The 24,454-nt window shown below is 34.5% G+C and overlaps 3 protein-coding genes and 1 pseudogene across 3 annotated transcripts; 3 read left to right on the forward strand and 1 right to left on the reverse strand.

Moving 5' to 3' along the window:
- Positions 1 to 24,454, reverse strand: part of LOC147531976 (EIN3-binding F-box protein 1-like) — a 37,684-nt pseudogene that overhangs the window by 10,914 nt on the left and 2,316 nt on the right.
- LOC147531977 (uncharacterized) lies at positions 3,450 to 5,339 on the forward strand. Its single transcript, XM_086648630.1, has 2 exons — positions 3,450 to 3,654; positions 3,974 to 5,339. The coding sequence occupies exon 2, from the start codon at positions 4,003 to 4,005 to the stop codon at positions 5,098 to 5,100; it is 1,098 nt and encodes a 365-aa protein (XP_086504756.1). The 5' UTR covers positions 3,450 to 3,654; positions 3,974 to 4,002; the 3' UTR covers positions 5,101 to 5,339.
- On the forward strand, positions 14,878 to 17,052 carry LOC147531978 (uncharacterized). Its single transcript, XM_086648631.1, has 2 exons — positions 14,878 to 15,478; positions 15,719 to 17,052. The coding sequence occupies exon 2, from the start codon at positions 15,747 to 15,749 to the stop codon at positions 16,827 to 16,829; it is 1,083 nt and encodes a 360-aa protein (XP_086504757.1). The 5' UTR covers positions 14,878 to 15,478; positions 15,719 to 15,746; the 3' UTR covers positions 16,830 to 17,052.
- On the forward strand, positions 21,777 to 24,037 carry LOC147531979 (uncharacterized). Its single transcript, XM_086648629.1, has 2 exons — positions 21,777 to 22,340; positions 22,666 to 24,037. Exon 2 carries the CDS (start codon positions 22,695 to 22,697, stop codon positions 23,796 to 23,798), a length of 1,104 nt encoding a protein of 367 aa, XP_086504755.1. The 5' UTR covers positions 21,777 to 22,340; positions 22,666 to 22,694; the 3' UTR covers positions 23,799 to 24,037.

Consider the following 24,454-nt stretch of genomic DNA (forward strand, 5'->3'; position numbering starts at 1 on the left):
GGTTCGGGATTTTGATTCATCCGGAAGGATATTAATGCATGTTATGGGAACTGAAATACGTGTTATATAAACCTATGTTGTCCATGAACGAATTGTTTATATGAATGAATGAACTTCGTTTACGTGATTATATTTGATTGAATTTAAATGAACAGGAACAGTAGCAGCTGCAAAATGTAGTATTAAAAGCTGCAAAATTGCAGCTGGGTATTTCTGTTTTCCCAAATTTAAAAAAAAAAAAGTTGTGACGGCCTTTCCCCATATAAGCCGTCACAAAGAAGCTTCCCAATTTGGCGCCAAACAACATTTCTATTGCCACCATATCATTTTTAAGACGGTTAAAGTCGTCATAACAGTAAACTTGTGACGATTGGAGCCATCACAAACTATTTTAGCAACGACGATTGTTGTGACGGACTTATTTTTTGTTGTCACGGATTACAACCCTCACAATAAACAGATTGTGACGATTATTGGTAATTTTTGACGGATTTAAGCCGTGACATAAACTTCGAAGAAAAAATTGGCTGGAGGTCTGAAAACGAAAAAAATATAAGAAGCAAGATATGTGAGTTTTTGAAATTTTTTTGCTACCTAAGCTAATTGGGGATATTCGTGCCTCCGACACGATGCAAGTCCAATTTCAACTTATGCAATTACATTACACTTGAGACAAAAATAATCTTTGATACTTTCGAATTTCACTCATATCTTCTACCGCAAGACCGAAAAACAGACGAGTAAAGTAGTAAATTATAGAAATTCAAAAACGTAATCCAACAAATTGATTCCATGAGTTAGCAAAGTTAATGATAATTGTTTCACGGCATTAACTTTATTAAATTTCATTAAAGTATAAGAATATCATACATAAATATTCAAACTCAATCATATCGTTCTTCTAATTTGCTCACCATCATTGTTAATCATTTTTACGACAAGAGCGAATTAAAAATAAACCCTAGGACATTTACATAGTCATTGTTGAAGTATCACCCCAACGGGGTTAAAACCTCAAAATGATCAAAAGAGTAAGAGAACTTCATCAACATCAATGTCAAATGCCGATTTCATCAACCTCCCATCTTCGCCTTGTAGAGTTTCTAAGTCATCATATAAAGTTCCCTATGATCCCAAAATGGACACAAGGTATTTTTTTTGTTGAAACTGACACAAGGTATATAGTAAGGTAAAAAGTATATCGGTTGTCAACTACCTTTATGTTTTGCTATACATAGACATTATTAGGTATGGATTCTGATTTATCAATACGCCGCGGTTTTGGGGATAAAAAAAATTCTTCGGGGAATAAAGATTTTAGTGAATAAATATTGATTCAGGGGCATATTTTTTTTAGTCCAAAATATGACTTGATCAAACATTGCCCCTAATCTTCATCTCTCTCTCCCTATATATATATATATATATATATATATATATATATATATATCTCTATTTTTATCTCTATCCCTCTCTCCTATTGTTGTCTCTCTCCCACTGTCTCGCATCATCTGTCTCTTGTTCTCTTATTATTTCCCTCTTCTTCTCTTAGTCTCTCTCTCGATTCCTCATTGTCTATCTCTTATTATATCTCTCTATTGCTCTCACCATCTATGTCTCTCGATTTCTCATTGTTTCTCTCTTAATCTCTCACTGTTTTTCAATCGATCTCTCATTGTTTCTCTCCCTTTCTCACACAGAAACCGCTTCGACAAAGAAAAGTGTTCCCTTCGTCAGAATGACATCGAGGAGGGTTTCTGGTGAAACCTTCCTCGAGGATTCCGTGGCCACGAAACATTTTGCAGCCAGGTGCATTTCGTGTCCACAAAACGTTTCGTGGTCATTACCATTTTGTTGCCACAAAACGTTTTGTGGCCACGAACTCTGTGATTTCCACACAAAGATCTATACAGACCGTGAGAGAGAGAGGGCGAGAGCGAGAGAGAGAGAGAGAGAGAGAGAGAGAGAGAGAGAGAGAGAGAGAGAGGAGAGAGAGAGAGAGAGAGACAGGGAAAAGAGACTTCAAGAAAGAGAGATAAATATTGCGAGAGAGATATAGATAGTGAAAAAGAGACGTGTCTATAATGAGAGAAACAATGAGAGTGATCTATAATGAAATAGAGAGAGAAAGAGAGATCTAGAGTGATAACGACAGAGAAATAGTCAATGAGAGCGAAAGAGAGAGAAAGAGAGAACAAAAGCAACAAGAGAGAGAGAGGATACAGTGAATTAGAGAGGAAAGCGAAGAGGTGGCAATGGTGGTCGAAATGGTGGTGGTAGGAAGTTGTTGTGGTGAAGGTGATAAAGAGGATAAAGATTAGGGGGCAACGTTTGATAAAATATGCCCTCAAGAATATACAAAAAACCTGAATTCCCTAGAGAATTTATTTTCGAGAGATTATTCTTTATTCCCCAAAGCCGCGACCTACCAATATATTAGGAATCTCTTTCAACAAAAAAAAAGAACAAGAATATCTTTCAACAAGAACAAAAAGAAAGGGATCTCAAATGGCATGTACACATATCATTTACAGACATTATGTGCGACGCTTTTAGGAAAAACCTATAACGTTTAATTTCTTCTCCAGAAGTCGGGTTCTATAATCAGCTCCAAAAACTACTTAAAATCTCCTTACTCTTCTCTTCTATCTCTCTCTATCAATTCCAGAAATGGGGATAATACTTTTCGCTGGAAAACCGATCTGGTTTGGAAGAATCAAATGGTTCGGTGCGCTTGGTCAAATGTTTTGGTTTGGCTGTGTTTGGTCTGGTCAGTTTGGCGGACCATTTCTCACCCCTAGAGAACGGGATACAATCTGATCGAATCTGATGTGAATCCAATCTTTACTACTTATTGATTTCTGGCATGCATACTAAACTGACTTAAGCTTTGGAGTGTCTTCGCAAGTAATCCCCGTCTCAAATCACATTACAACAACAAGAAATCAGTCAAGGTTATTTTCCTATTGATAATTAAAAATCACTTTCAGACATTATCAAAATCTCAATACTTTTTTCGGTAAAAAAACATGATATTTGTTTTTTATCAAACCGACTTAAACGTGGTTTAAGTGTATTTTCATATATCAAACGAGTTGGTAAAAGTTTTAGTCTTTAATCTATTACAATAGGTGGAACAACAATATAACCATTAGTTTAAGTGCATTTTGTTTGAGTACTCATAGTAGTCGTTTCACTCCAGATTCCACAAGAAGATTTTCCCGCCATGTTTCGAACGATCACTTACAATTTCAATTTGAATGGACGGTGGATATTTAGTCGATCCAACGGTGCGATAAGTTACCACGCTTTCTTTCATAACTATATATTCAGATCTTTCCTTTTCCTACTCATACCTGAAATCCCACTTCCTAATTTTTAGGGCTTTTTCTTTCTACTCACTACTCTCTCTCTCTCTGTCTGAAAATAGCGCATCAAAACCTATTCAAGAACATCTTCCAAAAACCCTTTACGTGTATCAATCAATCTTTCTTTGTTTTTCTTTCTTGAATCGATTCGATTGATTTAGGGTTTTAGTAATTCCTCTTATCTAGAATTCTTGAATCAACTGATCCATTTATTGAAGATTAATCAAGAAAAAGTTTCTTCTTTCCCTTCTCCATTTTTTGCCTGTTATTTCTCATCTAAACAAAGGTATTGCCACTCTCCCTCTCTCTCTCTTTGAAATTAGTCATATTAAGGTTCTTTTTTCCTTCTCACGAACTTCTTGGAAACCCTATTTCCCCAATCTGTCATCTTTCTTGTTTCCATTTCTAATATTTGTTTTAGGGTTTTAGGTTTTCAGGGTTTTAGAGTTTGATTGTAATTTTTAGGGTTTCATCTGAGTGGGTTCTTTGAATTTCTTGAAGGGGTTTAGTTCAATTGTAAAGATTACCTATCTTTAGATGAAATATTATTAGAAATATCAAATCTTATCGAGAAATCTGTATTTCTTGATTATATTTTGGTGCAGAGTGAAAAATTAATCCTGAAAAATAAAAGATGGGGAAGAAGAAGATAATGATAGAAAAAATAGAGGATGAGACCAAGAGGAAAATCACATTTACAAAAAGGCGTCAAGGTCTGTTTAAGAAAGCAGCAGACACATGTGTGGAATGTAATTCGGAAATTGCCGTGATTGCATTCTCTCAGGCTGGTAACGTGTTTACATTCGGTCATTCCTCTGTCGATTCTGTTATTAATCGGTACATGGATGGAGTTCAAGTAGAAGAAGAGAAAGAGGAGAGAATCGAACATGCTCATAAAAGGAGGAAGGTCAGTGATGATGGTGGGTTTTGGTGGGATCAAATTGATACAGACAAACTCAATTATGAGAAATTATCGAACTTGAGAAATATATTGATGAGTTTGAAGCAGAATGTCAGGAAAAGGATTGAGGAACTCACCTCGTCATCTTCGTTTATGACAGCCGGAGCTAGTTCATGTTCTGATACTCCTACTGTTGCTGCTGTTACTTCAATATCATCTTCTTCATATATGGCAGCCGAAGCCATTAGTTCTACTGCCACTGCTGTTACTAGTTTTGATAATCCTGCAGCATCGTCTGCCTCAACTGCTACTGCTTTCACTGTTACCGAAATGGAAGAAGAAGACCATTCGCTGTTCTTAACAGAAGAAGATCTTGCATTCTTAGATGATTTTCAGTTTACAAAAGAGAAAGATGATTTTTCATCTTCTGATACTCCTACTGTTGCTGCTGTTACTTCATTATCATCTTCTTCATATATGGCAGCCGAAGCGATCAAATGTTCTACTGCCATTGCTGCTTCTAGTTTTGATATTCCTGCCGCTTCGTCTGCCTCAACTGCTACTACTTTTACTGTTACCGAAATGGAAGAAGAAGACCATCCGCCGTTCTTAACAGAAGAAGATTTTTCCTTCTTAGCAAATGAAGAAGATTTTTCCTTCTTAGCAAATGAAGATGATTTTCAGTTTACAAAAGAGAAAGATGATTTTTCCTTCTTACAGAAAGAAGATGATTTTCATTGGTCACTGGAAGATGATTTATCCGATATTGGTAACATTTTTGACGCAGATGAAGAAGGGCAACAACTGGCTTCAATACTTCGTGATTTTTAAATGACAACTACGTAATATTCAGAGGTTTTTTCAGGAAGGCGATTGACTGACGTTGTTCATTATTTTGTGATATTTGACGAAAGGATATTGACCAACGTTGTTCATTCTTCTTTGATATTCGATGACCATTTGATGAAGAGGATAGACCTATAGTGTTATTTTTTTTTTGAGTTTGTTAATATAGTGTAATTCACTGCAGCAATTTCAATAAAAAATCTCTCCTTTGTTGTTCAATCTCATTCGTTCACTTCAGCTTACAATTTGATTTGTTAGTACCACTCCATGTCGACTCGAAATATCAGACTTGATGTCATTGAGCTTACTTAAAATCAATGCCTCCTAACTGATGCTCTTGTTTAGGTTTCCGCTTGGTTGATAGATTGACAGGTTATTTTACGTTTTCAACTGTTTTAGAGACCTGATAGATATTAGTTATTCTTAATATGGTTCTTAAGAATGACTAATCAGACCATTACCCAAGAGCTTTTGAGAATTAAGAAAATGAAAATCTGAGTAATAGGAAGAGGATGACAAGTAAAAGAGACGTTGCTTAATTTCTATAACAGTAGATTCATTAGTACACATTAGAATCTCGTCCGCTGAATCACACAAAGTATCAGTTTGAAAGCTATATGAGAAAGACACTGTAATATACATTTATTGTTGGAGAAGATGATAATAGATTCAGGAGAGATCAGGTCCAGAGAAAGAAAATCGTTTGTTTTTCTGCATATATAAAGCAGCAAGAGAGCAAGGACGACTAGTGGTAATTGAGTATCCTCAACACCATGAACGTTTATAAGTTCGGACTCAAGTTCAATCCATCAACCCAAACGAGAGGATTCAAATGATTATCAATAAACATAGTTGTAATCTGGGATAAGATATCAGTAAAGAGTCATATATGTATTTACGCTATTAACTGTAATAAGTAGTGAATTTTTTTAATAGGAAACCACACCTGAGTGCATCCAAATAGCTTGAAGATCTTTAGCGATAAGCAGCTATCAACAATTAAACCTAATGTTTCGTCTGTCAAATTTCAGCACCAAGACAGATCCAAGCTCACCAGTTTATTTGAGCAACGTTTCGCAAGCGATATAGCCATGTGACTTCCAACCTGTAACAGATCCACCGAAACCCCTAGACCCAGGGGATCCAGAAGAATTCACACGTCCAAGCACGAATACCAGACTTATCAAAAAGAATGTACACAAATTTATCCAGTTAACTTGCTCGGTGTGCATCAATAGTGAGTGAGTATAATCGACACACCTTAGAAGATGCTATAATTCATCTGAAAATGCCATATAACGATCTCAATATACCTAAGTCATTCACCAGGCCGAGCCAGCTAGTCAAATTGTCGAAGCATGTAAAAAAGTGAAATTGTGCAGACCTAGGAGAGCCTAGTTCACTCAAAACTCAACGTTGACCACACAAATGATTCACACGCAATTATACCACGAAACCTTAGAGAAAAACTTTTTTACATGTGTCAAAAGTGGATCTCTAAATGGTCTATTTCCTAGGAGGTCAGTTAGAGATACTCCAATAAATAACCTTCTCCAATCTAAACGTCAAATATTACATTAAATAGCTGAGGAAACATTTAAACATCCTCAGGAAGACACTTTGAGTGTAGAGTGTCACATCACACCTTCTTAACATTATTTAAAGAAAGTTCCTTTAGGAGCACTCCAGAGGCTTCAATGAAAGCAGTAGCAAGAGCTTCATCACTGTTATCCCACAAAATGGTTATGAGTTAGATCACTGGAGAGTGGAGAAGAGAAAACATAATTGCACATATCCAACACTTATTAACATTAAGAAAATGAGAGAGTTACAGACACAAAATCAAGCAAACAAAGGCATCGTTAATTTTGAGATCAATCTATTTCTCTTATGATACATATTGACTATGATCACACGACCATGTCATCTAGCACAATCATCACAAACAGTTAGATGGTCTGACAATGAAAAATCTCCCGACTTTCCAACTTTTTTAGAGCGATGAGAATCAACATCGTATCAATGTTTTGACAAAATACAATTCTCTAACCATCGATTCAAGAGATTCTTTAACCATCTAGCACAATCCCCAAGTTTCACACATTAGTGTAGTTAGGGTAATAATTACTTCTTTGCATTTGATAATGCAAAGAACACATCCCTGTGTGCTGTGTTAGAGCCCGTTGAATCTAAATTACTTGAAAGCCAGCTTACAAAGAAACGGCTGCCCAATGATTATCTACTTTGTGAATTCGAATGCCAAGGTGATCTGCGATAATGCCGATGCATACCCATTACGCCTGGGCTGGAGTCACTCGGCTCTCCCCCTCCATGCCAGGGCTCAGGTTACTACTTTTCCTTCAAAACCAGCTTATAAGTAAAAGTTAGCCCAAGGCCTATCTTCTATCCTCAAGGAGTCGAGGTCCCTAAAATCGATACTGTTTAGTACAAGAGAATATATATACATTCTCAAAAATATAATGGTTTTGGAGTTTAAAAGATCATGATGTCAATTATAGTTTGATCTATACAAAAATGTTTTAAACTACTAAAATAAGTTCGAGAAGTTTATACCATCAACTTGCTAGTGTAACACTCTACAACGATTTTGGTTAACTTCTCCACTGTAAGCCATGAACAATCGTTCACACTGCAACGAAGGAACCATGGGCCTAAACCGTTTCTCTCCGGGGTTTGCTAAGGGTTTTTATTCAATAATAGGTTCTGTAAGCTTCATCGATCGATCTCTCGTAATCTTCTTTGCAGTAGAAAATGCACCAGGTAAATTTTCAACTTCTTTATCAACTACAGAAGAAGTGGCAACTTCAAATTTTTCCTTATTTTGGAGACTTTCTTCTTCCAGACACAGTTTTTCTTGTTCAGCCATTCTCCTTCCCCTATCCTTTCAAATTTAGCTCAAAAGCAGGAACAATTGATTGTGACGCCTACCAACGGAAGAGTTTAGGGATAGTTTCCAGATTAGAACCCTCTTCAGTTCCATTAACAGTTGTGTTATTTACAGTCTTCTTTTCCAAATCAACCATCACTTCATTTTCATCACTTTTCTCAGCCAATTTTTTTTCTTCTTTATTATCATCTGTCTCATGGCCACTTAATCCATTGCTTTCATCAGAATCAAGAACAATCACCTCAATCAAAACCCCTTTCACTCCCTCTCAAACTTGATGAACCAGAACCATAATTAACCTCATTTACTTCATCAGGATTCATGTTATTGTCGTACTCTTTTAACTACAGTATCTGATTTGGAAGAAGATTCTTGAATTTTCTAAGGGGTTGAGATTCAAAACAGCTCGCTTTTAGGGTTTGTTAGGGAAGATTAAAATCAAAATCGCTTTTAGGGTTTGGTTTTAGGTATTTTCTGTTAGGGGAGGTTTGGATTAGGAAGAAAAAGTTCCCGCTCAAAGTAGAAGCGATGGTTCATGAGGTACAGTAGGCTATTCCAGTTTCTTAAACCAAGGTTGGGCTAAAAGTCCATCTCACCTTGTGTAGGCCCACAAACGGGTCAAACATCTTTTTCTTTTGGTCCGTGGGTATATAGACCAAAATAATATTCAAAAAAGGTTTATGATCCAATCTTCCCAAAACATAGATATTTAGTCCTTTTACATTATGGACATAATAACCCATTCTTTATGAGAGAACTACCGTCCATGTCCCTCCTACAAAAATCACGGGATTTTTAATTGGGATATTTTGCGAAAGGGGCAAAGTAATGTTCCAAGTGATGAGTTTGGAGCATAAAATTGAAATCTTTTGAGTTTGGGGCATTGACTAACTTTGACTTAATTTTCCATCCAAAGATAACAAAAACTAACTTTTAACTTAACTTTCCATCCAAAGTTTTTTTTTGCATAAACTTTCCATTCAAAGTTGGTGGAGACCTATAAATGTTAGTGTCAATTTTTCATAGAAAAAAATCAATATTTTGTTCAACTATGATATGCAAATTGATTAAACAACAAAACTATAGCAAAAAATCGAATGATAGATTGTGGTGAATCCTAATATTATATAAAAACAAATATAATAAACTAAATCCTAGAATAAAACAACAAAAAACTAAGAGCCCTAGATTAAATCAATAAACACAGTTAGAATGTTTGGGTCGAACTAGTCCTAATTTGTCAAAAAAAAATCCTTACTTGATAATAAAAAGAAAAAAGTAAATAAATAAAGTGATGATTAAGAAGCCAATTGAACATGAACCTGTGTTGGACTTAATAACGTGGTAGCTGGCAAAAGTGTTTATTTTTGAGTATTTTGTTGGGCAATTAGTTTATTTTGGGTATTTTGGATAACTATATTTTGTGGGTCAATTAGTTTTAGATTAAATCATAACGCCGGCTATTAATTTCCATCCATGTGAGATGATGGTAATGTCAATACCGTAAATAAATGATAACGTCAAGGGTCTTTTCTAAGTTAGTTTTTAACAAAAATTGGGTCAAAGTTAGTCAATGCCCTAACTCAAAAGAATTCAAATTTGTGCTCCAAAGTCATCACTTGGAACATTACTTTGTCCCTTTTACAAAATATCCCTTTTTAATTTTCCAATTTGGAATGTTTCTAATGTGGGCGTGATTTAGGGGATTTAAAGCAACTAACGTATAAATTCGAAATTGATTTTTCTCTATCTTCTAATCGTTTTGGAAAGCAAATCTATTTCCAAATCAATTCAAAACAAAAATCGTAAACAAATCAATTTTCTCTCTCTTTGCAGATTTGGAAACCAAATCAATTTTCTCTCTCTTACTATGTAAATTTTTTTCAATTCAAATCAATTTTCTCTCACTTAACTTTCAGATTTGGAAATCAAATCAATTTTCTCTCTCTTACTATGTAAATTTTTTTCGATTCAAATCAATTTTCTCTCACTTAGCTTTCAGATTTGGAAATAGTATATTTTCTAGGATCAATTTAGCTTGATTCGGGGGTTAATATACAAAACATATATATCACTTTCTCTCACTTAACTTTCAGTTTTGGAAATAGTATATTTTTCTGGGAACATTAAAGCAACATATGTTTTCGTTTTTACTCATACATAAATACACATAGAATACAAATTATGAAACAAATACGTAAATTATGTATTATTTATGACGAGGAAACCATCATTTGTCAAGTATACAACATAATTTATCAAATGTATGTGAGTCTTGTTCGATAAATTACACATAATTTCTTTTACATGACACATAATTTTTTTTACATTACACATCTTTTACATTATGTTACAAAAAAAAAGTACAAAATCTTTTTTGGTTCAAAAATGGTGCCCATCCATGTACTCTCCATTAGTTTCGTTGACTCACTTTGATTTGATGATTCTTTTTGAAATTTCATCTGGTATATCAAATCTACACACATAAATACACATACATTATAGAAAAAAAATCATATATTGTATTATAAACTACATGTACAGTTTCGTAAATTATATATAATGTTTGTCAAATTTTGACAACATTTGAAGGTTTTGAGTAGTTTGGTAAACTTATCAAGGCTACTGTTTTGGGTGAAAAGTACACGTAATGGTAAATAAATAATACACAATTTATGTGCACTTATACGTAAATTATATACATAATGGTAAGAACATGAAGATATACGTAAATTATATATACTTTATTGCAAAGTACACGAGATTTGATAATAAATCGAAGTATTTCTACTAATGAAATGAGTACTGTTTTGGTGTTAAAGCACGGGTAATGTTTCTATAAATTACCCATAATTTACTATAAATTGTGGTAATTTACGATAAAATACATGTACTGTAAATTCTGTTATGAGTAACCGTACGAAAGAACAAATGTTTCATAAATCCGTACGGATTGAAAACCAGATCTGAAGAAAAAAAATGAGAATATCATTAAGCTTAAACTACAAATCTAAAGATACCTGCTATGATGATTGATTGCAATAATGTCAAACTCGAGTTGAAAGATTAAACATCAAGATCAAAAACATAAATGAAACTTTAAGAGAGAGAAAGAAAATAAACATCAAACATTCGATTGATGATTGATAATCTGATCTCACGAAACATCAGAAACAATAGAAGATTAAACATAGATCTAAAGAAATATGATATTATCACTGGATGCAAACATAACATACTAACTTTGAAGGAATCATTGAATAAGGAATAAACATAAAGATCTTAAACAGTTATGAAAATTTTAGGATTTTAGTTATGAATGATTGAATATGGAATAAACATAAAGATCTTAAACAGTTATTAAAATTTTAGGGTTTTAGTTATGAATCATTGAATAAGGAATAAACATAAAGATCTTAAACAGTTATGAAAATTTTAGAGAGAGAAAATAAACATCATACATTCGAAGTTAATGAATTAGTAAACAGATCTTATAGATATGTATCATAAATCTGATACGTTTTATAATAGAGCGAAATAATTAGGGTTTTAGTTATAAGAAGAAATATTAGATATTAACAATGGTGTTTATAAAGATTTCGAAAGTATTAAACACGATAAATGATGAATTTGGACAGCAATATAATGTAGAAGAAGAAGATTTTCTGAGTTTAATGGAGGTTTGTCAACTAAATCGATTTTAGAGAGATCAAATAAAGAGTTTCCGTTACTGAAAATAATGAAGATATCCTTACTTTGAATAGAAACATGATTGGAGAGAAATATGAGAGATAATAATGAAGATATCCTTACTTTGAATAGAAACATGATTGGAGAGAAATATGGGAGATAAATATGAAAAAAAGATATGCATAGATTTCGAAGATAAATCAGTTATAAAATATAGAAACGTTAGATTAGGGATTATGAAATAATATTTATACTAGAGATTTGTGTTTTCTCTCTAGATGAGACCAAATGGACTAGATATCCATTTATATTATTTTTTTTTGTTTTAAAACTCTTTATAGGATTAGAGAGGATTATATCTACTATTATGACCTGTTTTTTGGACTATAAAGCCCAAAAATTTTTTTTTTTTTCGAAAAAGAAAGTGGAGGTCAGAGAACAACAAAAATATTAGAAGCAAGATATGTGAGTTTTTTAAAAGAATTTGTTACGTAACCTAATTGGGGATAGCAAGTGCCTCCGGATGTGAGTCTAATTTCAACTGATAATGAAATAAAATCACACTTGAGAAAAAAATTAATCTTCGATCGTTTCAAATTTTACTCAGATCCTCTGTCGTTCTGTTAGTACTAAAAGTTCGCAGAAGCTATCGAACATATCCTAGAAATTGATCCGATTACGAAAATTAATCGAAAAGCTATGCCAAAATTAAATGTGCGAACAGAATTATCGAGGTTCGGCTTTAAAGCCTACGTCCTCGGGCGAACAAGAAATCTTTATTGAAGGATAGATGAAGACGACTCACACAACCCGCAAGTTCATCTTAAGATGGTACCGTATAGAAATTAACCTTCTATACTAGATCTTCGACGACTGAGAAATTAAACACCGCTCAAAACTATGAACAAAATTTCTCTCTCACTTGCTCTCTCTAGCTCTCTCTAAAGAAGAGTTGTTGTGTTTGTTGTTGATGTGTTGATACAAAGCACTCAACCCCCTATATATATTATATCCAATGCCCATAATAAGGAACTTTTAAAACCGACCCAATTGAGCCGACCCCAATTGGAAACCAAAATTAGAAACTGCCTCTCAAATTGGAAACCAATTGAAAACCGCCTATGAACACAAACCGCCTCCAACAATTTGAAACCGCCACAATCCTTTGTGAAACCGCCTCTCACACGTTCGACCAAAAAACAGATGAGTAAAGTAGTAAATTACAAAACTTAAAAAAAGTAGTCCAACAAATTGATTCCACGAGTTAGGAAAGTTAATGATATTTGTTTCACGACATTAAGTTTATTAAATTCCATTGAAGTATAAGAATATCGTACATAAATATTCAAAATCAATCATATCTTTCTTCTAATTTGTTCACCATCTTTGCTAATCATCTTCTGGTTAGTTTGCCCGGCCATTTCTCACCCCTAAAGAACGAGATATAATCCAATCGAATCTGATTTGAACTCAATCTTTACAATTTATTGATTTGTGACATGCGTGCTGAACTGACTTCAGCTTTCAAGTGTCTTTGCAAGTATTCCCTATCTGATCAAATCTCCATTTACAACAACAAGAAGAAGAAATCAATCAAGTAAGGTTATTTTCTTGTTAATAATTAGAAATCACTTTTCGACATCATCAAAAATTTCAAAAAATTTGTTAAGAAAATATAATTCGACTGATTGTAGAGCCATCAATAATTTTACCCTCATAATATTTGCTTTTTTATTAAACTGATCTAAACACAGATTAAGTGGTTTTTCATTTATGAAACGAATTAATAAAATTTTTAATATGTAATCCATTAAAATATGTAGGAATAACAATATAACCATTAGTTTCTTTAACAAGAAAAAAAAACAACATAACCATTAGTTTCTTATCCTAATGGTTTAGTTTTGCTCTAGTTCTATTCTTTTGGCAATTTAAATAGGTTCATGAGCTATATTGGCGAAATATAGATCGTTGTCTTGGCATGTCTTGTTTTTCTTTTTCTTTTTCGACTTGTTGTCTTGGCCTCCCTTTCGCCGTTTGCCCCTTGGGCATGCACATCATTTTCCCTCTTCTTAATTCAATCATATTATTCAAAAAAAAAAAAAATCGGTTCATGAGTATTCATAGTAGCCGACGAGATTATTCTTTATTCCCCAAAGCCGCGACCTACCAATATATTAGGAATCTCTTTCAACAAAAAAAAAAGAACAAGAATATCTTTCAACAAGAACAAAAAGAAAGGGATCTCAAATGCCATGTACACATATCATTTACAGACATTATGTGCGACGCTTTTAGGAAAAACCTACAACGTTTAATTTCTTCTCCAGAAGTCGGGTTCTATAATCAGCTCCAAAAACTACTTAAAATCTCCTTACTCTTCTCTTCTCTCTCTCTCTCTATCAATTCCAGAAATGGGGATAATACTTTTCGCTGGAAAACCGATCTGGTTTGGAAGAATCAAATGGTTCGGTGCGCTTGGTGAAATGTTTTGGTTTGGCTGTGTTTGGTCTGGTCAGTTTGGCGGACCATTTCTCACCCCTAGAGAACGGGATACAATCTGATCGAATCTGATGTGAATCCAATCTTTACTACTTATTGATTTCTGGCATGCATACTAAACTGACTTAAGCTTTGGAGTGTCTTCGCAAGTAATCCCGGTCTCAAATCACATTACAACAACAAGAAATCAGTCAAGGTTATTTTCCTATTGATAATTAAAAATCACTTTCAGACATTATCAAAATCTCAATACTTTTTTCGGTAAAAAAACATGATATTTGTTTTTTATCAAACCGACTTAAACGTGGTTTAAGTGTATTTTCATATATCAAACGAGTTGGTAAAAGTTTTAGTCTTTAATCTATTACAATAGGTGGAACAACAATATAACCATTAGTTTTTTTTTTGATGAAGGATATAACCATTAGTTTAAGTGCATTTTGTTTTAGTTCTTAGTTTTTTGGGCAATTTAAATCGTTTTATGAGTATTCATAGTAGTCGTTTCACTCCAGATTCCACAAGAAGATTTTCCCGCCATGTTTCGAACGGTCACTTACAATTTCAATTTGAATGGACGGTGGATATTTAGTCGATCCAACGGTGCCATAAGTTACCACGCTTTCTTTCATAACTATATATTCAGATCTTTCCTTTTCCTACTCATACCTGAAATCCCACTTCCTAATTTCTAGGGCTTTTTCTTTCTACTCACTACTCTCTCTCTCTCTCTCTCCGTCTGAAAATAGCGCATCAAAACCTATTCAAGAACATCTACCACAAAACCCTATTCAAGAACATCTACCACAAAAACCTATTCAAGAACATCTTTCTTTGTTTTTCTTTCTTGAATCGATTATTGATTTAGGGTTTTAGTAATTCCTCTTATCTGGAATTCTTGAATCAACTGATCCATTTATTGAAGATTAATCAAGAACAAGTTTATTCTTTCCCTCCTCCATTTTTTCCCACTCATACCTGAAATCCCACTTTCTAATTTCTATTCTAGGGCTTTTTCTTTCTACTCGCTTCTCTCTCTCCCTCTGAAACTAATTACATCAAAACCTATTCAAGAACATCTGGAAAAACCCTTTACGTGTATCAATCTTTCTTTGTTATTCTTTCTTGAATAGATTGGTTTAGGGTTTTACTAATTCCTCTTATCTGGAATTCTTGAATCAACTGATCCATTTATTGAGGATCAATCAAGAAAAAGTTTCTGCTTTCCCTCTGTTTCATTGCTAGAAATTTCTCATCTAAACACAGGTATTGCCATTTCTCTCTCTTTGAAATTAGTCAAATAATGGTTCTTTTTTCCTTCTCACGAACTTCTTGAAACCCCAATCTGTCTTCTTTCTTGTTTCCATTTCTAATCTTTGTTTTAGGGTTTTAGGGTTTCAGGGTTTTGGAGTTTAATTGTACTTTTTAGGGTTTCATCTCAGTGGGTAATATGTATTTGTTATAGGGGTTTAGTTCAATTGTAAAGATTACCTATCTTTGGTGCAGAGTGAAAAATTAATCCTGAAAAATAAAAATGGGCAAGAAGAAGATAAACATAGAAAAAATACAGGATGAGACCAAGAGGAAAATCACATTTACAAAAAGGCGTCAAGGTCTGTTTAAGAAAGCAGCAGACACATGTGTGGAATGTAATTCGGAAATTGCCGTGATTGCATTCTCCCAGGCTGGTAACGTGTTTACATTCGGTCATTCCTCTGTCGATTCTGTTATTAATCGGTACATGGATGGAGTTCAAGTAGAAGAAGAGAAAGAGGAGAGAATCGAACATGCTCATAAAAGGAGGAAGGTCAGTGATGATGGTGGGTTTTGGTGGGATCAAATTGATACAGACAAACTCGATTATGAGAAATTATCGAACTTGAGAAATGTATTGATGGGTTTGAAGCAGAATGTCAGGAAAAGGATTGAAGAACTCACCTCGTCGTCTTCATTTATGACAGCCAAAGCTAGTTCATGTTCTGATCCTTTTCCTGCTGCTGCTTCTGTTACTTCAATATCATCTTCTTCATATATGGCAGGTGAAGCCATTAGTTCTACTGCCACTGCTGTTACTAGTTTTGATAATCCTGCTGCTTCGTCTGCCTCAACTGCTACTGCTTTCACTGTTACCGAAATGGAAGAAGAAGACCATTCGCTGTTCTTAACAGAAGAAGATCTTGCATTCTTAGCAAATGACGATGATTTTTCATGTTCTGATACTCCTACTGTTGCTGCTGTTACTTCATTATCATCTTCTTCATATATGGCAGCCGAAGCGATCAAATGTTCTACTGCCATTGCTGCTACTAGTTTTGATATTCCTGCCGCTTCGTCTGCCTCAACTGCTACTACCTTTACTGTTACCGAAATGGAAGAAGAAGACCATCCGCCGTTCTTAACAGAAGAAGATTTTTCCTTCTTAGCAAATGAAGAAGATTTTTCCTTCTTAGCAAATGAAGATGATTTTCAGTTTACAAAAGAGAAAGATGATTTTTCCTTCTTACAGAAAGAAGATGATTTTCATTGGTCACTGGAAGATGATTTATCCGATATTAGTAACATTTTTGACGCAGATGAAGAAGGGCAACAACTGGCTTCAATACTTCGTGATTTTTAAATGACAACTTCGTAATATTCAGAGGTTTTTTCAGGAAGGCGATTGACTGACGTTGTTCATTATTTTGTGATATTTGACGAAAGGATATTGACCAACGTTGTTCATTCTTCTTTGATATTCGATGACCATTTGATGAAGAGGATAGACCTATAGTGTTTTTTTTTTTTTTTTTTTTTGAGTTTGTTAATATAGTGTAATTCACTGCAGCAATTTCAATTAAAAATCTCTTATTCAATCTCATTCGTTCATTCACTTCAGCTTACAATTTGATTTGTTAGTACCACTCCATGTCGATTCGAAATATCAGACTTGATGTCATTGAGCTTACTTACAATCAATGCCTCCTAACTGATACTCTTGTTTAGGTTTCCGCTTGGTTGATAGATTGACAGGTTATTTTACATTTTCAACATTTTAGCTTTATTTACAAAAGAAAAATCTAGTCTTAAATCGTTGAAATCGCCGAGAGATCCTAGAGAAGCCATGGTTTTGGTAAGAATTGAGTGTGGGGCTTTAATGGGTATGTTTATGATGCAATTTGCTGTGTTGGTATTAAGTTGTGCTGTTCATAATTGTTGGGTTAGGGAGTATGAAGGATTGGAAGCTGAAAGAGAAATGATAGAGAAGAAGAGAAGTAGAAATATGGCTAGGGTTCAGGAGGAATCAATTGCTAATGCTGCTAAAATTGCTCAAGTTAAAAACAAGGAATTTGATGAGAAAATTAAGAACAAGTATGGGCAATTGGCGAAAACTGATTATGAATGCTAAATGAATTTCTTCTCCATATGAAGCTAGAAGGTTTGATATGGTTGTCTTGTATTGTATCTCTTCCTCACAAACTCGACTAGTCTAAGATCTGGCGGTCTATTGTTAAGGATTCAATGGCTAAGAGGATCGAGAGAAGAACAATATTTAGTACTTGAACAATCTTAGCGGTCGAATATTGGATTTTCAGACTGTTGAATCTTAGACTAGTCCATATCATGTAGTTCTCTTTCTTGTGGGGTCATCATGGGTTGGCCTTAACTTTTCCACTACTTAGCTTTTTTTTTTTTTGATTTTTTTTTTTTTGAGATCACTACTTAGCATATTAGGGATTTTGATAATCTGGTATGGAGTGTCCTAAATAATAGTATGTATATGTTTGTTATTAAAAATAACCTTATTGGAAAAAGTTGTGTAAACTCGGCATGAATCACGATCTAACGACTCACAACTACCCTGTTTCGTCAATAGAGAGAAAGTGGTGTGAATCCGACCGTCTGATTTGAAATTCACGGCAATTTTTTTGGTAGCTGGGACATTTTCGTATCCTTATTGCTTCGTGAGAATTTTCAGGCCTTCAAAAAATATAACATATAATAAGTGAACCAAAAGCGACGAAGTTAATCAAGCAAAATTGCTTAAGAAGTCACAAACTCGCCCCTTTCGGAATCATTGGTTCTAAACCACTTCACTAGACAAACAAGGCCTACTTCTTCTCATCCATGGTTTTGTAATGCGAACCCCTTTCTCAAATAACTTAATATGGTTTTTATGAATAACTAATCAGACCATTACCCAACCCAAGAGCTTTTGAAAATTAAGAAAATGAAAATCTGAGTAATAGGAAGAGGATGACATGTAAAAGAGACGCTGCTTCATTTCTATAACAGTAGATTCATTAATACACATATTACGATCTGGTTCGCTGAATCACACAAAATATCAGTTAGAAATTGTTTGTTTTTCTGCACAAAACAGCAAGAATTCATCTTCTTCTTCTACTTATACGTGGGGATGTTAAGGGGAGAAAGAATCAGAGCAAGGGCAATTGGTGTAATTGAGTTTCCTCAATACCATGAACGTTCATACGTAACAGAATCAGACTCGAGTTCAATCTATAGACATAGTTATAATCTGGGATAAGATATCAGTAAAGAGTCATATATGTATTTACGAGTGAATTTTTTGAATAGGATAACACACCTGAGTGCATCCAAATAGCTTGAGGATCTTTAGTGACAAGTAGCTATCAACAATTAAACCTAATGCTTCGTCTGTCAAATTCTGGCACCAAGACAGATCCAAGCTCACAAGTTTATTTGAGCAACGTTTGGGTAGCGACATGGCCGTGTGACTTCCAACCTGTAACAGATCCACCCATCACTCATTTTTTAAGTAGTACAACCACCGCAACTCTAGACCCAGGGGATTCAGAAGAATTCACAGGCCCAAGCACGACTACCAGACTTATCAAAAAGAATTTACACAAATTTGTCCAGTTAACTTGCTCGGTGTGCATCCATAGCAAGTATAACCGACAGACCTTAGCAGATGCTATAATTCATCTAAAAAGTAAAATTGTGCAGACCTAGGAGACCCTAGTTCACACAAAACTCAACGTTGATCAAATAAATGATTCGCGTACAATTTAAGCACAAAACCTTAGAGTATCTCCAATAGGAGACTCGAGAAAAACTCTAAGTATCCTAGGTGTCAAGTGTCAAAAGTGGATCTCTAAATTGTCTCTTTCCTAGAGATTAATAAATAACCTTCTCCAATGTAAACACCCTGAACGTCAAATATTACATTAAATAGGTGACACTTTAAGTATAGAGTGTCCCATTTGAGATGGTTGTTAGCAAAATGTCCATGTCAATGGCGTACCTTCTTAACATTATTTAGAGAAAGTCCCTTCAGGAGCTCACAAAAATCACCAAGAATTGCAGTAGCTCAGATTTGCGAAACGGCTGGATTCAGTCATTTGTGAATTCTAATGCCAGGTGATCTGGGATAATGCTGATGCATCCCCGCTACGCCTGGGCTGGAGTCACTCGGCACTCCCCCTCCACGCCAGGGCTAAGGTTACTACTTTTCCTTCAAAACCAGCTGATAAGGAAAAGTTCTCCCAAGGCTTACATACTTTCAAAGTCTAATTCCCCGGCGAAATGTGGGATAATGCTAATACATCCTATCCTCGAGGTCGCTGAAATTGTGATGTATACTGTTTAGTACAAGAGAATATATGTATATTCTTAAATATATAATGATCATGGATGTCAATTCTAGTTTTATCTATACAAAAATGTTTTAAACTACTACAATAATTTCGAGAAGTGTTAGTAGTATTACCATCAACTTGCTAGTGTCACACTCTTTAAAGATTTTGGTTAACTTCTCTTCTATAAGCCACGGACTATCCTTCACACGTAACTCCGTTGGAGATCCACTATCAAGGAGTTCCATAAAACGATAGTTCATTTGTCGAGAATCACACAAGATCTCACTTAATTTGTGCTTCAATACGTCACGGGAAATATCCTAGTGAAACAATTGCATCGGCGAAAGAACCATGGGCCTAAACCATTCCAATAACAGGTTCTGTAAGCTTCATCGGTCGATTTCTGGTAATCTTCGTGGCAGTAGAAAATGCACCAGGTAAATTATTTATCAACCATTGCTTTCATTCATGCTTTCATCAGAATCAAGAACAATCACCTCAATCTTACTCTTAGATTTCTCATTTACTGGCTGTGGATCAAAAACCCTTTCACTCAACATCAAACTTGATGAACCAGAACCATAATTAACTTCATCAAGGTTCATGTTATTGTCGTACTCTTCAACTACAGTATCTGATTTGGAAGCAAGACTAGAACCCTGTGGGGATCCAGTTGAAGAAGATGAAGAAACGGGAATGGAATCAAATCTTAATCCTTGAAGATCATTCATGAAGATTCTTGAATTTTCTAAGGGGTTGAGATTCAAAACAACTCGCTTTTAGGGTTTGTTAGGGAAGATTAAAATCAAAATCGCTTTTAGGGTTTGGTTCTAGGTATTTTCTGTTAGGGCAGGTTTGGGATTAGGAAGAAATAGTTCCCGCTCAAAATAGAAGCGATGGTTGATGAAGTAGTGCCTCCGGATGTGAGTCCAATTTCAACTGATAATGAAATTACATCACACTTGAGTAAAAATTAATCTTCTATCATTTCAAATTCACTCAGATCTTTTATGGTTCGACCGAAAAACAGATGAGTAAAGTAGTAAATTACAAAACTTCAAAAAAGTAGTCCAGCAAATTGATTTCATGAGTTGGGAAAGTTAATGATATTTGTTTCGCGACATTAAGTTTATTAAATTCTATTGAAGTATAAGAATATCGTACATAAATATTCAAAATCAATCATATCTTTCTTCTAATTTGTTCACCATTTTTGCTAATCATCTTCTGGTTAGTTTCGCCGACCATTAATATTCAAAATCAATCATATCTTTCTTCTAATTTGTTCACCATCTTCTGGTTAGTTTGGCCGGCCATTGCCAACCCCTAAAGAACGGGATATAATCCAGTGGAATCTGATTTGAACCCAATCTTTACAATTTATTGATTTGTGACATGCGTGCTGAACTGACTTGAGCTTTCGAGTGTCTTTGCAAGTATTCCCTATCTGATCAAATCTCCATTTACAACAATAAGAGGAAGAAATCAATCAAGTAAGGTTATTTTCTTGTTGATAATTAGAAATCACTTTTCGACATCATCAAAATTTCAAAAAATTTGTTAATAAAACATAATTCGACTGATTGTAGAGCCATCAATAATTGTACCCTCATAATATTTGTTTTTTTATTGAACTAATCTAAACACTATTTAAGTGGTTTTTCATTTATGAAATGAATTGATAAAACATTTAATATGTATTCCATTAAAATACGTAGGAAAAACAATATAACCATTAGTTTCTAATCCTTAATGGTTTAATTTTGCTTCAGTTCATGAGTATTCATATAAGCCGACTAGCCATTCTATTCCGGATTCTATAAGAAGATTTTCCCGCCATGTTTTGAACGGTCACTTACAATTTCAATTTGAATGGACGGTGGATATTTAGTCGATCCAACGGTGCGATAAGTTACCACGCTTTCTTTCATAACTATATATTCAGATCTTTCCTTTTCCTACTCATACCTGAAATCCCACTTCCTAATTTCTAGGGCTTTTTCTTTCTACTCACTACTCTCTCTCTCTCTCTCTCTCTCTGTCTGAAAATAGCGCATCAAAACCTATTCAAGAACATCTACCACAAAACCCTATTCAAGAACATCTTTCTTTGTTTTTCTTTCTTGAATGATTATTGATTTAGGGTTTTAGTAATTCCTCTTATCTGGAATTCTTGAATCAACTGATCCATTTATTGAAGATTAATCAAGAACAAGTTTATTCTTTCCCTCCTCCATTTTTTTCCCACTCATACCTGAAATCCCACTTTCTAATTTCTATTCTAGGGCTTTTTCTTTCTACTCGCTTCTCTCTCTCCCTCTGAAACTAATTACATCAAAAACTATTCAAGAACATCTGGAAAAACCCTTTACGTGTATCAATCTTTCTTGAATAGATTGGTTTAGGGTTTTACTAATTCCTCTTATCTGGAATTCTTGAATCAACTGATCCATTTATTGAGGATCAATCAAGAAAAAGTTTCTGCTTTCCCTCTGTTTCATTGCTAGAAATTTCTCATCTAAACACAGGTATTGCCATTTCTCTCTCTTTGACACTTTCCTTCTCACGAACTTCTTGAAACCCCTATTTCCCCAATCTGTCTTCTTTCTTGTTTCCATTTCTAATCTTTGTTTTAGGGTTTTAGGGTTTCAGGGTTTTGGAGTGTAATTGTACTTTTTAGGGTTTCATCTCAGTGGGTACTATGTATTTGTTAGAGGGGTTTCGTTCAATTGTAAAGATTACCTATCTTTAGATGAAATATTATTAGAAATATCAAATCTTATTGAGAAATCTTTATTTCTTGATTAAATCTTTATTAAGAAATCTGTATTTCTTGATTATATTTTGGTGCAGAGTGAAAAGTTAATTCTGAAAAATAAAAGATGGGGAAGAAGAAGATAATGATAGAAAAAATAGAGGATGAGACCAAGAGGAAAATCACATTTACAAAAAGGCGTCAAGGTCTGTTTAAGAAAGCAGCAGACACATGCGTGGAATGTAATTCGGAAATTGCCGTGATTGCATTCTCTCAGGCTGGTAACGTGTTTACATTCGGTCATTCCTCTGTCGATTCTGTTATTAATCGGTACATGGATGGAGTTCAAGTAGAAGAAGAGAAAGAGGAGAGAATCGAACATGCTCATAAAAGGAGGAAGGTCAGTGATGATGGTGGGTTTTGGTGGGATCAAATTGATACAGACAAACTCAATTATGAGAAATTATCGAACTTGAGAAATGTATTGATGGGTTTGAAGCAGAATGTCAGGAAAAGGATTGAGGAACTCACCTCGTCATCTTCGTTTATGACAGCCGGAGCTAGTTCATGTTCTGATACTCCTACTGTTGCTGCTGTTACTTCAATATCATCTTCATATATGGCAGCCGAAGCCATTAGTTCTACTGCCACTGCTGTTACTAGTTTTGATAATCCTGCAGCATCGTCTGCCTCAACTGCTACTGCTTTCACTGTTACCGAAATGGAAGAAGAAGACCATTCGCTGTTCTTAACAGAAGAAGATCTTGCATTCTTAGCAAATGAAGATGATTTTCAGTTTACAAAAGAGAAAGATGATTTTTCATGTTCTGATACTCCTACTGTTGCTGCTGTTACTTCATTATCATCTTCTTCATATATGGCAGCCGAAGCGATCAAATGTTCTACTGCCATTGCTGCTTCTAGTTTTGATATTCCTGCCGCTTCGTCTGCCTCAACTGCTACTACTTTTACTGTTACCGAAATGGAAGAAGAAGACCATCCGCCGTTCTTAACAGAAGAAGATTTTTCCTTCTTAGCAAATGAAGAAGATTTTTCCTTCTTAGCAAATGAAGATGATTTTCAGTTTACAAAAGAGAAAGATGATTTTTCCTTCTTACAGAAAGAAGATGATTTTCATTGGTCACTGGAAGATGATTTACCCGATATTGGTAACATTTTTGACGCAGATGAAGAAGGGCAACAACTGGCTTCAATACTTCGTGATTTTTAAATGACAACTTCGTAATATTCAGAGGTTTTTTCAGGAAGGCGATTGACTGACGTTGTTCATTATTTTGTGATATTTGACGAAAGGATATTGACCAACGTTGTTCATTCTTCTTTGATATTCGATGACCATTTGATGAAGAGGATAGACCTATAGTGTTTTTTTTTTTTTTTTTTGAGTTTGTTAATATAGTGTAATTCACTGCAGCAATTTCAATAAAAAATCTCTTATTTGTTGTTCAATCTCATTCGTTCATTCACTTCAGCTTACAATTTGATTTGTTAGTACCACTACATGTCCATTCGATATATCAGACTTGATGTCATTGAGCTTACTTACAATGAATGCCTCCTAACTGATACTCTTGTTTAGGTTTCCGCTTGGTTGATAGATTGACAGGTTATTTTACATTTTCAACAGTTTTAGAGACCTGATAGATATTGTGACCTAGATTGATAGTATGATGGGTCTTGATGGTCGTTTATGTTTCTTTTTAGGCAATATGGAAAGATATGTTACTGAACCCAGGAGAACTTAGGACTTTGAGGGTTTTCGGATATCTCCCAGCTATATTGCTTTAGAACATCAACTAGATACGTTTTGCTTAGAGTTGCGCCAGAACTGGTAACACTGTTGAGAGTTTTAATTACTTTACTTGT

The sequence above is a fragment of the Eschscholzia californica genome, unplaced genomic scaffold (assembly GCF_041429995.1).
Source record: "Eschscholzia californica isolate CP2 unplaced genomic scaffold, dmEscCali1.0.p SCAF_6, whole genome shotgun sequence".
Lineage (NCBI taxonomy): Eukaryota > Viridiplantae > Streptophyta > Magnoliopsida > Ranunculales > Papaveraceae > Eschscholzia > Eschscholzia californica.